At 34.4% G+C, this 17610-nt stretch overlaps 1 protein-coding gene and 1 non-coding gene across 2 annotated transcripts in view; one reads left to right on the top strand and one right to left on the bottom strand.

The window, feature by feature from the left end:
• The window catches only part of LOC118182892 (sodium/potassium-transporting ATPase subunit alpha-like), a 109125-nt gene that overhangs the window by 44419 nt on the left and 47096 nt on the right, over positions 1-17610 (bottom strand). The window contains exons 9-11 of the mRNA XM_085817577.1: positions 11153-11264; positions 7057-7189; positions 1746-1932 (exon numbers count right to left, since the gene is read on the bottom strand). Coding sequence (XP_085673703.1) covers positions 1746-1932; positions 7057-7189; positions 11153-11264 — 432 coding nt within the window. The remainder of the gene's footprint in view (positions 1-1745; positions 1933-7056; positions 7190-11152; positions 11265-17610) is intronic.
• TRNAS-CGA (transfer RNA serine (anticodon CGA)) lies at positions 9952-10033 on the top strand. Its single transcript has one exon. It is a non-coding gene; the product is annotated as a tRNA-Ser (tRNA).

Here is a 17610-nt window from a genome sequence, read left to right as displayed (position 1 = left end):
TTTTTTCTCTTTTTGGTAATTTTTTTAGCCCAGAAGGGAGGTAATCCAGAAAGGCTATTAATCGCAAAACGGCACTTTGCGGCGTTTCACTATAAGCGGCAAATCACTTTTTAAGTTGTTGCCAACAAATATTATCGCCATGTATAACATTTAAAGAAATTAAATAATGAAGAATCTCTATGAGTGTATGTATGTTTCTCGCACTGTGATAAAACAACGGTACCTACAGCCATCAAATTCTGAATAACGTAATCCTCTCCCCCCCCCGAATATGGGCATTTGGAGGCCCCACTTTGGAATTTGTTTTATTATCTATTTCATATTTTGTCCAACTTTAAAGATTTTTTGATTAACAAACTCAACCATTTCAAAGTGAGCAATGGCAACACTATAAGAAAAAAAAATATCTTCACCTCGCGAGACTGTGTATCGGAAATTCTAAAGATATGCTCTTTTTAAATTATTTTATGTTACTGCTGTTGTATTGAAATTTATGGTTTAAGTTCGCAGAACATGATTCTAATTTTCTGTAATTTGCAGGTTATATAGCTGTTAAATTGTTCGGGGAGAAATATTAAATTTTTAGTGACCTTGTAAGATGTAGCAGAAATCGCGATTTTTGTAGAAATGAGCAGTGCAAAATACGGAGTCGAGTACATTCCAGCTGAGATTAAGCACGGGCTGAATGGAAACTGTTTTAATTTTAAAAAAATTATATGGAATTTTAATGGGATGTTACATTCAAGATGACGCTCTGAGGACAAAAATCGGAAAATATAGGGCTTAAATATTTATACCTCTTATAATGCAGAGCTATAAGCTTCCTCTGACTTTCATTATTGACTGAAAAATATTTTACACATTCGCAAAAGTTTAAAAATGTTTAAACGTAAAAAAATCTTTTAAGAACGTTTCATGGGCTCGTAGGGATGATTTTAACTTTCTAATAGTTATTTTAAATTTTGACACCCTTTCCTTTAAATTCTTTTTTACCAACTACAACTCCCTGCCAGAATGAGATTTCAGTAACGCGTTTTATGTAAATTAAGTAAAACCAGTATTTAATGGGAAGCTCAGTTACTTCCGGACAAGAGCTCAGAAGTTCTCAATAGAGCGTGTTCTGTCTTCGGACCACGTCGTTGCTTTAAGCCTATTTACGTACGGCCGTAGTCTTACGTGCCTGTTAGTAGTCGCCGGTGAAGTTTAAATACGGTCCAACTCAATGAGTTATCTTGGTACAACTTCGGCTCAAGTTCAGCTAGTTAGAATTAGTTTAGTTTCTTATTTTCTATCTTATATTAAAGCCTAGGTGGAGGCTTTCTGTAAGCCCGAGAAGGGGGCGTCTTTGAGTGTTTGAGGGAATTAAAAGGGTATTTTAACCCTTCTTTAGATATATATTTTATAGTTGTAGGAAGACCAACGACTAGTCCCTAGGCACTTCCACAAAAGTTCTAGTAGACAAAGTCATCGTAAATTAGCTAGAATTTTACAGGTTAAATGAAGAAAACTTTCTACCAGAAAAATAGTTCTTAATTGAGAAAATATTTATAAGCAATTTAAACCAAAAGAAATTAAGTTACGTATGTTTCATTTGAATATTTATAAATAGGTTCCATGCATCCATTGATGTAATGCAATTTTACAAAGAAAGTATCACAAGAACACCGTCTTTTCTAGCAAGACATTTTTGCTGATTATTCATGGACCATTTCATGCATTTTGCAACCTATAAGAACAAAGCTTACCTATAACTCTCTCTCCCATGCCTCCAAGTTCCATATAAGCGTCATTGAAAGCTTCTTTCATATCTTCGTCTAGTACTTTCTCTTTGCCATGTATGAAAATAGTGGAACAGCGATCTAATATCCGTTCAGGAGCACCTTTCATACACAGTAAATAGCCTGTCCCATCCTCTAAATCATGAATAGTTACCTGGAAGAATTGAAAGCATAAATTATGCATTTTGAAAAACTGGCATGTATGAAAATAGTGGAACAGCGATCTAATATCCGTTCAGGAGCACCTTTCATACACAGTAAATAGCCTGTCCCATCCTCTAAATCATGAATAGTTACCTGGAAGAATTGAAAGCATAAATTATGCATTTTGAAAAACTGGCATGTATGAAAATAGTGGAACAGCGATCTAATATCCGTTCAGGAGCACCTTTCATACACAGTAAATAGCCTGTCCCATCCTCTAAATCATGAATAGTTACCTGGAAGAATTGAAAGCATAAATTATGCATTTTGAAAAACTGGCATGTATGAAAATAGTGGAACAGCGATCTAATATCCGTTCAGGAGCACCTTTCATACACAGTAAATAGCCTGTCCCATCCTCTAAATCATGAATAGTTACCTGGAAGAATTGAAAGCATAAATTATGCATTTTGAAAAACTGGCATGTATGAAAATAGTGGAACAGCGATCTAATATCCGTTCAGGAGCACCTTTCATACACAGTAAATAGCCTGTCCCATCCTCTAAATCATGAATAGTTACCTGGAAGAATTGAAAGCATAAATTATGCATTTTGAAAAACTGGCATGTATGAAAATAGTGGAACAGCGATCTAATATCCGTTCAGGAGCACCTTTCATACACAGTAAATAGCCTGTCCCATCCTCTAAATCATGAATAGTTACCTGGAAGAATTGAAAGCATAAATTATGCATTTTGAAAAACTGGCATGTATGAAAATAGTGGAACAGCGATCTAATATCCGTTCAGGAGCACCTTTCATACACAGTAAATAGCCTGTCCCATCCTCTAAATCATGAATAGTTACCTGGAAGAATTGAAAGCATAAATTATGCATTTTGAAAAACTGGCATATTGTATCAATAGACTGGTTTTCCGAAATAGATGATTACAGGATCGTTTCATTAAATAAGGATACCAGATGTATGGTTCAAGAATTTTCCATAATAAAGTGAATATTTTTATGTAAACATTTTCATCATCAGAGTTTCTGTGTCTGTATTCTTTCTTTCTGGAGGCTATTTCAAAATATAAAATCTAGTTTTTTGTTTAGCTCTTTAGAGTAAAAATTAAAAGTAAAAATTTCGTAGCTTTAATCAGTTAGAAACAAAATGTTTCATGCCTGTACAGCTAAAGCTGAAGGAGATATTGGAGAATGTATTTATTGTTTAAACCATTTTTCTATCTTTATTACTAATTTAAACTCAAAACCCAGAAAACAAATATAGGAAGCATTAGCATAAAAATGGTTGCTCTTTTGGCAATGAATGGTTTCGTGTAAGACAAAATAGTACTTGTTATTGTTATGGGGAGAACGAAAGAAATTTTCGAATTGGAGAAAAAGTTCTTCCTGGTGTCTGCCTAGTTTAGTGTTTGGAACTGAAAACTGTTAATGATGGCTTTATTCCAACACCTGTATATTTCTTCGTAAGTCAGTGAACCTTCAAGACTGAAAATTGTGATTCCAAGTAAACACATTCAGTTACTGTTATTTAGTTGTTTGCAAGTTTTTTATTTTTTACTGGCAATGAGTTGCTGTGATAATGCGTAACCTAAGCAAGGTTATCCGGTTGAAATTGAGTTGGCAAAAGGATTTAAGTTAAGAGCTACAACATCGACTTTGCATTTAATTTTAATATGGTCTTATCTTGGGTACAAAACTTGAATTGGATTTAGAGTTCCTTACCAAGGTGTAATTAAACGAATTTCCGCGAATATTTCCTGCAGATCTGCAAAACGTCTGTAGAGACATTAGGTTAATTGGAAAAGCCATTACAATAGATAAACTTATAAGGAAGAAATACCTTATAAGTTTATCTATTGTAATGTTATAGAATATACTTCTTTTAAATCCTGGCAAACATATAACTTTCTTTTGTAAATTACATTTCTTTCTTTGGTTTCAATGACCTTTTATAGTTAAAAATTTATAAGTATAGCCACAAAACGTTTTATCCAAGGTTGATCAAAAGTGTATGACAAAAATGTGAAGACAGGTAGCGAGAACCGAAATAAGCTAGTTTTGTAATTGAGAGTATGTGTAGAAATCACACCTTGAGTTGATACAGGACGTTGTGTTAAAAGCTAGGCCATGGACGGAGGACTGATACACCTGGCGTCTACCAGAGGCAAGCAGGTGTAGCCTCTCGTCCTCCACAATCCAACCTTTATTGAAGAATTTAGGTAATTTATATGGCCATATAAGGGATAGGTGGCGATACAATGACTACTTTTATGAAGAAAGAGGATGCAAGAAATATATTGCAATGCCAGAATACAAAATAGAGAACATAGAATATTAAATATAAATATAAGTAAAATACACATCAAGCATATAACACAAAGCATAAATTACACATAAAAAGAAAAAATTTTATAAAACACTCTTCATGAGATACATAAACTCTAAGCAACTGTATGCGAAAGATGAAAGCTTGTTCACATTTCAATACAAGTTCTAAATTAAAACTACAGCTCAGTCAGTGTTCATCAGGTGGGCTAATGCTGAGTCGCATACGTATACTTCGCACAGATAAGATGATACATACAGATTTTGCACAAAGAAATGTCTTGTTCAGTGAGCCTGACAAATGGTTGATGTTAAATCCAGGATCTTGCAAATCTAGAAAAAGCTAGGCAAAAGTGTTCTGACATAAATTATTCCCTGTCATTCTCCGTGGTAGTTTGCATAGCTACCTAAACGCCGAACCTCGCCGACACGCAAAGCTGATTCATGGGGCTGTAGCTAAAATTGAGCAACAACTCAAAGAAGGTACAGATAACGATTTTCAAGTACCTTCCTTCATTGAGCAATTGCTCAGAGTCCGTTCGCATCCCCAAGGATAAAATGTAAATCGCCGAGCTCCACTTTTGTGTGCTGATGCTTACCGCTCGAGAATCGCACGGAGAATGACGATTTACGCAAGCAGAATGCCATGATCTGTCGCTCATTATTCCATTATAAAATTTAATTAAATTTAAATATATAATCGAACTGTAAATTAAAAATGTGAATAAAAGCTATTTGAAAAGTTTCAACTACAGCAAACCTTTACTACAACATGAAGTATAATAAGGATATATTTTTTTTGAGTTTAATATGCTTGAATAAAATATCAGGCTATACAAAAGTTTATACTGGACTATACTAACACCTTTACATTTATTAACGCAAAAAAGTAAGCATGGAGTAGGAAATTATTTTTAATGTTGTCCTAAATTAATCGGAAAAAAAGCTTTGAAATGAAAACTGTTGCTGCGGTTTAAAACTCAATCTCTTCAGTTTGATTAAAATTATATTTTGCAAAGTAATAATTATCTGTCTTATTGTATTAATAAAATGTTATTAATTCGCTGGTTACATTTAACATTTTCCAATCTTGTGGCATAATTACTTTTGATTAAAATAGCTCCAATGCTTCTGAATTTCAATATATTAAAAATATAGCCTTTAATTAAAATTCACTGAAGCGTAGTAAAATGTTTAAGACGAGGCTGATATTTATTGTACATTACTACTTTTATTAATAAAGTTGAAGCAACAGACATATTTTCTAAACAAAATACCCTGGATTTTACAGACTTATTTTTATTCAGCTACGTTTGAAAGTCTTCTTATTAACATAAACGTTGGAATTAGCGTTTATTTTGGAATTTTCGGAAGGCCAGATCAAACAAATCATATTTGTTCCCTGTTGTTTTGTGACTTATCCCACTTGTCTGACAAAGCTCACGAAAGCAGAGCAAGCTCACGAAATTCATCGTTTGTTGACTGTTACCATTATATATACAATTCAGGTAGTCAGGATCGTGTAGGAATAACTCGAAGCTGTTTGGAGTCTTCCTTAACTCAGCAGCACTCTTCGTATGTAAACCAACACCCCATAATAATTTCGTTTGGTTTATTTAATACATTGACTGCCACGAGCAATTTACGTGGTTTGCCCATGACGCCAACATATTTTTTTTATTATGCTATGTATATTATTTTTAAATATTATATACAGAATATAAGGTGAGTATAGAAGATAATCGTGTTTAATGTACTTTTTGTGGTGGGTGGAAGGTCACCGGGGACCCCTGAGGCGCTGTTAACCATTTTTGCGATTTATTATTTTTTAAACCATTATATTAACAGTGGCGTTATTTAAAATTTTGTGAGTATCCATCAATATTTACTCTAATTAATTATTTTTATTACTGGTCTCGTCCCCGGGCACCGGTGCCACCCCCACGGCGTTGTAGCCGAGTGCTGGCCACCGGGGACCCTCCCCCAACGACAGTCAACGTGTTAATTATGGCAAAGCACTCGAGGGCTTTCTGCCTAAGGAGAGGGATGCCTTCGTGGAGGAGATTCTAAGGGAAACTGGCTTGTATACACTTTACATACGGGCAAAACCAAGAAAACGCTCATGCAGCCAGCCCGTTCGCCGGGATTCGAACTCGGACCAAACTACCAAAGTTCAGCGACTCTACCGCTCGGCTGCTGGTGGGCTTATACCCCCTAATAAAAAAATGAGATCTTCTATTAAGGGACGTTGAATGAATGAGAATTAGAGTAATCAGAAAACTGTTAGTCGACATGCTAAGGTACCAGTTTGTGTCCTAATGCTCCGTACGGTGGTATAAATGTCATAGAGGCTTAGTCATAAGGCATAAAATGTGGGAGTTCCGTTCACACCTGCGAGACAGGATATAAGCCGTAGCCAATTAGGAAAACTAAATTTGAGCATGCGTAGATGTGTCTACAGCTTTCCCGCTCTGTTTTCCCGTTCAAGTTTCGCGCTTTCGTTCTGACTGGTCAACTCTTATATCAAGTCGGCATAAAGCTGGAAACGTCGAAATTTATGCCAAAAAGCCCCTAAACCAGTTTTTGTGACGTAGCAAGGTCTGGTTACCTAGCAACGAAGCACGAAGCTTGGCTTAAACCAGTTAAGACATTTACCCTCCCCAATTAAATGAAGCCTTATTTTTAAAAGAAACAGTTAAAATTAATATTAACATAATAAGAAAGTTATAATAATAGAATTACAAAGTTGACGAAGTAAAAAGATATTTGTTTTTCGTCACCTACGTGATATTTGTTCGTGGAATTGAAAGGAATCTCGCACACTTTGGTATTTTTCTGCCTGTATGTTGCCACGCTTCCTATAGCCAGTTCCATACATTTCAGAATGGCAGATTCCGATGCATCGCCAATGCAGTCTCTGTGAAATAAAAATAGAAGCAATCAGAATTAAAAAAATAGAAATTATTACGTAAGCTAAAAAGTCACATCAGAATCACATATTGCATTAAAATACTGAATCAAAATTTGGTTCGAAATTTTAGAATACGTTATTGGTCAATTTTCCCGGCGATCTGCCAAATGGTATAGGATTTAGGATTTAGGAACGGGAAAGACGGGCACCACGCCTTTACCATTTGGTTAATTGGTTTAGCGCCGTCTCCCCACTACGTGATCCCAGCCGTTTATTGGTATTAGCAAACAGATACATAATTTGAAATGAATACATAATTTGCAATGATACACAGTTTGGAAGGTAAAAAAAAAAAAAAAAAAATGCATATGAACAGTAGGAGAGTACGGAACAAACAAACAAGTTATCTGTAAAAATACTAGGCTCAAATATGCAATAGTTAAACAAAAACATATACAAAAACAGAAAGTTGCATACAAAATAAAGAAGAATTTGCGGAAAAAGCTATACTTGCTGACTGAAACTATCCATATTGTCAACAATAACTATAGTACCGACAGAACTATATTACTAACTGAATGCGATATTTGCAGACTAGAATTATTTACTGATAATGCTATACTTGCTGACTTAAGAATCAAAACCAAGTAATATAAAAAATAATAATAATAACTAAAACCAAGTAATAAGACAGTAAAATGTCCCCCCCCATCTAAGGCGCCTAAATTTACAGACTTTTTTTTTTTTTTTTTTTTTTTTTTTTTTTTTTTTTTTTTTACGCTTTGATTGCTAAATCGACAAGTAACTAGAACACAAAACAATTGAAATTTCATTTCACAGATCTAGAATGGATTTTTTTTTTCAAAACATTGTAGAGACATTAGGTGTTTTTTGGAAGTAGGCAAGATAAAAAATGAGCAAGCGCATTCGCCGGGAATCGAACCACGGACCTCTGGAATACCGGTCCAGCGTGCAGAACCAGTGCACCACGAAGGCACGCCAAGAAGGTCGGAGAAACACCTTATAACATAATCGTGATTTTAAAGAATTCAGATGAAGGAAACCTCAACTAAATATCAACTAACCTTTTTTCGCTCTTTAGATGCGCTTTGCATTGCTTTGGATTTAACGTTCTTGGTTCTTGTACTACTGATTGTACTCCGTGATACTGAGAGGAACTGTACGAGTATTTTTGGGAAAAGTTCTAGAACTGTCATTTTTTTCTTTTGGTAAAATTAATTTTATCAAATTATCATCATTTCAGGTTCATTCAATTCTATTAGGAATCCAAACGCACGCATTAATATGTAATAATTTCCTAAAATATTTTGATGACAAGCTACATAGCCGCATAGTATGCATAACGGAAAAGAAAAACTTGCGAATGGGGCGTAGACAACACATAATTTGCATTCTTGAAATACACATTCTCACTTTCATATCATTTGCTTGTCATAAGCAGCTCACAATTTTGCATAGCTGTTCACATATTTAGAAAATAATACTTGTTTTTCGCAGCAAGACAAAGTAGGACAAGGAAAGAAGTAAGTGCGCATCTTGTATAAGCGGGAGATAGTGAAAAGGTATCTTGGTGACCCTAAGTAAGAACTGTTGCACTGCAGGATTACATTAGCAAGAATAAAAGGGATTACTTCGGAAAGACGCAAGCTAAAAAATGTGGTTAGCGCGTTGTTATTTTTGGTTTTACATGGAAAAATGGCTGAATGTGGCAAGATTAATTTGAAGTTCTGTACGACTTAGAACGAAAGGTGAAAAAACATTAATTGTCTGGTGTGTAAATGAATGTTTGCTTAGTAGCCTTTTTTAAGTGTCTTGTTTGTAGGAAGAAAATGCGTATGGTCGAACGTCAGACGATATCGGCACTACGAAGGATATTTCTTACTCTTATTTTTGTGAATTTATGTGGCGACGCCAATATACAAATTCTAGTTCAGATAATTTTAGGAAGTTTTTGGATGCTGTTAAGAAATTTTGTTTGACAGAAGACTCGTAAATCCGTAAATAAGGTAAGTGGGTATTTCCTTTGTATAGTGCTAAGATGAATTTCCATTTTTATGTTATTTCATTGCTTAATTTAAAATGTAGTTTATTGAGATTATACTCGTATATTTTTTGTTGGCTGATCTTTTGACTTTTTAAGTGAATATAGATCAATGTGTACATGAACAAAGGGAGTGCGCAATGCCTAGTTTCTGCAAGTTTCTGATGTTTTTTTAAGTGAAGTCGATGTGTACATAGATAGAATTTATGCAATTCTTTGACTTGTTATTTTAGATTTGTGTAGCGGCGATTTTTAGCAGCCAAAATAACAAGTCAAAGAATTGCACAAACTCGGTGTCCATGTACCGCCAATTAGCGCCAAGGGGCACCCGTAAATATATTTTTACCGAAAATATATTATAAACAATTTCTACTTTTAGAGCAGAAAAGGGGATATATACAAATTAAAATGAAAAATTGCGAGGCTATTGCTAATTCAGGTTTAAATTTTAAGTTACGTATTTTATATTTTACATATATAATATTTATATGCTGGTTAAGGTCTTTATTTCTCTAAATAACTATCCCAGACGCATATTTCTAATTACAAAAATTCTTAAAATAACTTCTGAATTTATATAGCATTAGAAGTGAGATAAGTCTTTAGCACGATATGGGAATTCACTGTTTAATGCATTTGAGCAGAATTTGTTATCTTAAAGGAAATTTACAGCTGGTGTAGAAGTAAATAGAAGCTCGAGAACGTAGCAGTCGTGGCCGAGTGGTTAAGGCGATGGACTCGAAATCCATTGGGGTTTTCCCGCGTAGGTTCGAATCCTACCGGCTGCGGAGAAATGCTTTTAGAATTCCCTACCAAAAGATTAATCAGGAGAATGTGTTAATAAAAAAAGAAGCTATTTAAGAGGAAAGAATGTTCATTAGTTCAAAACGAATCAAACATTTCCTAAATTCCGCTCATTTTACTCTAACATACCATCTTATTGATAATATTTTTAGTACAGTTTTTCTAATTGAAAATAAATTCCATTGCTCGAAAAGATGCTATGAGCTCCCGAAAACAGTTTGACACTTTTTTTCCCTCTTTCATTAAACATTAATTACCACACGAAATACAGGTGTTCATCACTTTGAAGAAGTTAAACATAAAAATTATCATAATTAAACAAAAAAATGTTTAATTAAAAATCATTAATTAAAATATTTAATTATTAGTTTTATTTAATTTATTAAATTATTATTTATTTTAAAATATTTAATTATTATTATTATAAAATATTAATTAATATATTAATTAACATATTTGTAACTTTTTAACTTATTTTTCCAAGGACCACGGTTTTCGTTTTGGCATTTTGCGTTGAAACTCTAAATGTCCGTTTCACTTTCCAAACTGTTGCCACCAATTTTTAGAGTCCTGCATTATATTTGAAGAAATTAAATAATGAAAAATCTGCATAAATGTATGTCTATTTCTCGCATTGGGATAACACAACGGTACATAGAGTCCTACTGCGAATATTGGCATGTGGAAGCCCAAATTTGAAATTTGGAATTTGTTTTATTATCAATTTCATATTTTGTAAAACTTAACGAATTTTTGAGTAACAAACTCAACGATCTGAAAGCTAGCAATGGCGGGGGGGGGGGACTTTTTATCTCCAGCGGGCGCGGAACTGTGAATCGGAAATTCTAAAGATAGGCTCATTTTTAAATTATTTTGCGACATTGCTACTGAACTGAATTTTATGGTTTAAGTGCAAAGAACATGATATTTAATAAATAAAGGTAACACACAAAACGTTAAAAAAACATCCCTTTGGACGTAATTTAAAATCTGAAACCTCTCAGATTTTCAGCAAAGGGGCTTTGTCGCTGGAGGAATATTTTTTTTAAACTTCTCATAAGCTAAGACTACGATCTTAAGAAACGAACTGAAGAATCACTTACCTCTTGAGTACAGGTATATTCTCTTGGCCTACCCTAAATTCAGCTCTACTGCAGAGGCAAGCTACCCGAGCCAAAGCTTTCCATCCTGCTGACGTCTTATCATATTGAACACCTACGGATTACAAAATGGATCTTCATACAATTATTATCCCAAAACAATGAACAACAAACATTTGTTTCCCGACTCAAAAGAAAAAGTACAGAAACTAAATAAGACAAAATACAAAATATTAATAACGAAAAGTAAAATAATATCATCCATAAGAAATAGTAATATAAAAAACCTGCATGACTTCCTTGTATAGCCCATTAAATTATATACGCATTTTTACAGAACTTCATTTTATTTTCTCGAATTATTATAACTGAATTACTCAATCGCTCAGGATAAATTGAAAATGACATCAAAAGTTATTGGTACTAGTTTCACTTGAAACAGTCTAAGATTGTTAAAGTGGATAATTACTTTTGATAGGCGACTTTAGTGAACTGTTAATACACTTACGGTAAAATAAGTATAAACAGTTACCAAGTTCTCATCTTAAAAAAGTATTTATTTGTGCGAGTTTCCGCTATTTGCTGCCAAGTGCAGCGTATGTTCATATTAATCGTAATTAAAAGGTGTAATTTACCACATGATATTTTGAATTCGTTATACCTAGATTTCATTTATCTGAATTTAATGCGTTAAGTTATTGACAAAAATCGCTGATATGAGTACTCTATAACTTCACGATATCAAATCATTAGGAATGAAATATACAATTTTATTTTAGGCTAAGAGACTGCAACTTCGAATCTTTTATCTTATCTTCCTATTGCACTCTGTTGTTGTGACTTATCTCACTTGTTTTACAGTAATATCAGAACAAGCTTACTAAAGTCGTCGTAGCAAGGAGTGCAAGATTGCGCATTTCGTTGGCATAAGCCTTGAGAACTATTCAAGTGACCGTACGACTTTGCTCAGTTCCGCCTCCAATGTTGATGATGAGCACCCCGGGCAGTCAGGTCAGAGTGTCTCCCACCCCTCTTCGCCTACCATCAACCTCTCGAAAGTATTTACTTTAGGTTCGCCGCGTATTTACAGTGCTCCTTTGCTGCACAGACGTTATATATTTACAAACATCCATGCCTTCTTTGGGATTCGAATCCGGGCCCTTCGGTACGGTCAGATTCGCTAACTACTGTCTCGGTTCGACGGCCTATTGCATACTAGCCGTCTGAACACCGAAGCTGTAGTGTATTGTTACGAAATGTAGAGGTACGCTAAGATAGCTTCCCCGCAAAGCAAGTTTAGAGTTGCCATAAAATGGCAAGGGAAGGTAGAGTTGCCCACATTTAGGGAGAAATCGCCCACTTGGCGACAAAATTGGTGATATGCCATGGACGGATGAAGAACCTTCTGGAATGAATTCTTACCGGTTTAGCCCAGAATGTTCTCCAACACAAGCCGAAAGCTATATAAACCCTACTGGTACGCAGTCAGTTAGAGGTCTTCGTCTACAGTGCGAGATAGTTAGTGTCTCGAGTTAGTCAGTCCGTGCAGAGTGGATCGAGTTGACAGACGGGCAGCGAGTGCTGAGTAGTGGGTCGTCGAGTGCATCGAAAGAGTCTCTTCGTGTATCGCGGTTAGTGCATCGTCGAAAGAGTATGTTGAGCTCCGGGAACGACTGAACCGAAGCTGTGCTCTGTGTGTCGTCGAATGCATCGCGAGTTGTAGCGTGGAAAGTCTCGAGAGTACGTGGAGTTCCGAGAACGACCCGGCAGAGTCTGGAGCTGTACTCTGGTGCTTTGCAGTGAAGCTGTCTCCACCGTGATAGCCTGATAACCTGAAGGCTGTGTCGCTGATTTTTCCAGCGAGTGTATAGCAGATCTTCGACGACTGTAAAACGTGATTTTGGAGCTGTCCTGATTAATATTGCTAAATAAAATATGTTTCGATACTTCATCAAGTGTCGTCGTTATTCACTCCAAATCTACGAAACCCCGTACGAACGTGAAAAATAACGTAACAGTATTAAAGAAGGTTTTTTAAAAATTTGTATTAACGTTTTGAATTTTAAATAGCACTTTACATTTTTCCTTCGAAAAGAAATAATAAGCAATCTTTATTAGTTAATATTTCAGTTCTGTTTTAACAATAACACAACAGGCACAGTATAAAGTAAGAATAACTTCAGCATTGAATTACAAGATGAAACAATAGATATAAATGAACTGCTGGAATCGTAATTCCATATAGTTATGACACGCTTACTAGCATGCTTGTAATTATAATATCATACTAAGTAAACTCATTCATAAGCTTTCATCAGACGTTTATAAATTTGTACGTCGTCATTACATTCGTGTTTGGCCTAAAAGTGTCGCAGAACTGCGTAATTTATAGTTCGAGAATGACTAATGAATGCAAATAAACTGTAGTGAATGCTTCAACAGAAGCCTGTTGTGTGCTCTTCAGAGAAACATCACAGAAAATTCTATTTGTCTAGGAAATGAAATGGATGTCTAACAAGGTAGTCGTCCATAATTTAGAATTCATATGATATCATACCTACGTTCTATGCGGGTGTTAGCAGATCAACCGAAATGGAAAGGATTTCAAGACTTCGTCGTAACATCTAACTTCTTTATTTCTTTTTACTTCCTTATACGAAGTTAAGAAAGCATTGTAATCGTGAAAAATCCTTATCTCAACGAAAATATCTTTGACAAAATATCTTTGACATCCCAAACCTCTTCCTCTACCACCTCTCGAGAAGACTTTCGGCTCGACGCATATTTTGAGTGCACCCCTGCCGCACAGGAGCTATACGTTTGCAAACACCCATGCCTTCTCCGGGTTTCGAACCCGAGCCCTTTGGTACGGCAGTCAGCGTCGCTTACCATTTTCCCGTCTAGGTGGCGTTTTGAAGCTTTTAAAATCCTCACAGGAATTTTTCAGTCTGCAATATCGTTTTGTGCGCGAATTCTTTCACAAATTGTGACTGGAGTTGCGAATAATCAAAAAATTACGGTAAAGGGGAAATTCAACTAAAGACTGCACTTCAAAGTGACAGCGAACGTAATTAGTTATAGCAAGGTTTCTTAAACTTTTTTCAGTGGCGACCCCTTTTTATCACTGAGATTTTTTTGCGACCCCAAGGACTCCATAAATTTTGTGAGACTCCATAAGTATTGCGCAAATCCGACATGTGCGTGAGTGAAACTGACAATTTTTTCACTTGTACTGTAATATACTATTGCAGTTTTAGGTCATTAACTTTAATTTCTAATTTTAAGACATGGAACAATGTCAAAATTTTAAATAAGTAACAGACGAAATGACAGCGTCACGTGAAAAGCAAGGAAAATGAACGTTTATATTATAAAAAGAATTCGTCGGAACGTTTTCGTTTTTTCTTTGTCTGTATTACCTTATCTTTATCTATTTTCAGATACACCGTGTAAAAATATTTTGTAATTGTAAAATTATTATAACAAGTTAAAGAAATATCAAAACTTCTAAAATTTTTGGCGATCCCCTGCTGCAGGTCCCGCTACCCACAGTTTAAGAAACTCTGACCTGTAGCACTTATGCATCTACAAAAGTGTGTGTATACGCATTTGTCACAGGCCTTAAAACAAAATATTTTTTATAAAGTAAAAAGAAGACGATAGAAGTAAACGAAAGGAAAATTAATAATTCAAATTCAGGGTTAGAAGTGTTTTTTTTTTTTTTTTTTTTTTTTTTTTTTTTTTTTTTTTTAAGTAGGCTAGAATTTAACTCATTATAACCCTCCTCCCTTAAATTATGTGAAATGAACTGCTAAAGGAATATAACAGTTAAAAATTAATGTTTTTTTCCGAGGTAGGCTATTTGATAGCGTTTTGTGGTAATTTAGTGTATTCCTTATTATGAAAGAAAAGGACTCTTTTCCTATTTAAATGTTATTCGGGATGACCATTGATTACAGCCATAGATATACAAGTTATTACTCTAAAGCGAAATAGATTACGTCTACTTTTTATCGGACATGTAGATTCATCACGGAAATGCACAGTGACTGACTGACCTTCAGTGGCAATTTAAAACTCATCATCTCGACATCCCATCACAGGACTGCACTGACACGCAGACCTTCAGAATACCAGACGTCAGTTTAAATGGAAGGACAAATAATAGAAAGGGAAGGGATTAAAAAAAGAAGAAGAATTCTTTGCACTTAATAGAAAAAACAGAATCATTTGAAATCATCAATAAAACGGCCTCCTGTGACACGGAAAACTTCTCATTCCAGAAGAAAACGAGATGGATGTTTTTAGAATCCATTAGTTCTCTTTGATGAAAGGAAAAGGCCCTGGAATAGAAATGACACATTTTCTATTATGATTTTTCTCAAAGGAATGATAGTTTCTTTGAAATTTCGCAGGAATTATTTGAAGCATGTTTCCGATATCGGTAAACAGGAATTGATTAGTGCGTTAGTTTCTACCTTTCATTTCAGGATATAAATATATTGTGACATTGCAAAAAGTAGCTCAAACCCAAACTCACCTTATGAAAAGGAAAGTAATATTTCGAAATAGAAAAACTTAAACGTATTCTACCGTGGAGTTGAATAAAGGATACTTCAGTGGAAGTCAATATTTTTTTTATTTGAATATTTTTTTCGGATTCTTTATTTCAATTAGAAGTACCCTCAGGTTTATTACAGTATCACTGAATGAAAAATTTCAGGCGTCTTCCTTTTCCCAACATGCTGTTGACCAGAATTTACTTTGTAACCAGAACCCACATATATTCTGTGTGTTACACAGAATTTCGGTTTATTTTGTCATTTTTATATAATTAAATGTAAGCTTCATTTCGTTTGCTAGTACTTTCATATATATGTAGTATGTTATTTAACTTAAATATATGAACAAGCATACCTGAATGAAGTACATTGCAGCATATTACATATTTACAGTTTTGTAACCGAAACCCATTTGCAAATTAAAAAATCTGATGTGGACATCAGGTGACTTCCTTGTATAGCTATTATACAGATTTTTTGCTGCATTTCGTTTAAACTTATTTTCTCGAATTTCGCTGAAGATATGTTTCTCATTAAATTAACTCAGTTCTTACTTTGCGACAAAACAAAAATGCAGAAAAACTTCATTACAAATTATAAAATATAGAAAAACAAAAAAAAAACAACAAATGCAGTTAAAAAAGTTTTAAAAAAGTTACAGTTTCTATGAAAAAACAAGCAATTGGGCCAGCGAGAGAGAAGGAAGATTTTTCGGTGTACAAAACTGAAAGTTACTTTCGGTCTCACTGGGCAAAAAGGCACTGCTTGTAGTGCACTAACTGATTTAATTTACTATTCTACTAAGAGTTTCAAATGAAAAATGGCGGCCTCGTTAAGCTTAACTCACCACTTTTAAATTGTTGTTAATTCTACTACTATTGTATGCAGGTTAACTAAAGGCATAAAAAACCTTAACCGGAACATTAAAATCACATAATTCAATCCCCTTTGAAGCAAACAGTGTACAATTTACCAACACATAAAAATAAAAATACTGAGCTCATCGAGCCAGGTAGCAGAGTGGGTTCTCAATTTTTATATCAGCTTTAGCAGTTATGGAAGTCCTATATACAAAATTTCAACGTTTTACGGCTGTTCATACGTACATACAGACATCAAGAAAAAATGTCTTCTGAATCCATTTTAAATCAATTTTAAGATCCTTTTTGGCAAAAACAGTCCTTTATTCTTTCCCTACGTACAGATGGCACGAAAAAACATTGTTAGCATGTTTTCGAGAGCAGTTGAAACGGATATTTTCGTTGAAATATGATACCCGCATTTTTTTTTGCGATTACAGTAATTTCTTTACTTCACAAGGAAATAAAAAGTTGCTTTCACATTTCGGTAATTTTCAGAATTATATGTTGGATTAGCTGCTGTATCAAAAGAAGAAAGATATGCCTTTAGGTGTATTTTATTCATACCCCTTGTGGGTATATTAATTCACCACTGTAAATAGTACTGATCAAAAGTTTAATTTAGTTAAAATTAGCTTATCAATATAGGTTAAATTATTTCACATTTTTTGACAGAACATTGACTTATGAACTAAATTATTGGAAAATTTATTAAGAATTGTTTAGAAGTATTACAAATTTTATCATGTATTTTCCTTCGAATATCGTCATATACATACATATTAACAGTGTCATTTTCCCAAATAAAATCAGAAAAGAAGAAACTTCTTCGAAAACTTTACAGCCTTCACTTTTTTCTAGAAATTCTATTTGCATTTTAAAAAAATTATGCATCGCATCTCACAAAATATTTCAAAGATACAATTAAATCGAGTGGGTAAACATTTTATAAGGTATTTCTCCGCCTTCTTAGCACGCTTTCGTGGTGTAGTGGTCAGCACGCTCGGCGCGTATTCGGGAGGTCTAAGATTCGAGTCCC

Source organism: Stegodyphus dumicola, chromosome 5, assembly GCF_044657685.1.
Source record: "Stegodyphus dumicola isolate Sdum_Otavi_A_Nest chromosome 5, ASM4465768v1".
NCBI classification, from domain to species: domain Eukaryota; kingdom Metazoa; phylum Arthropoda; class Arachnida; order Araneae; family Eresidae; genus Stegodyphus; species Stegodyphus dumicola.
Note: the sequence above shows the minus strand (reverse complement) of the source record. Positions and strands in the feature narration are given on the sequence as shown.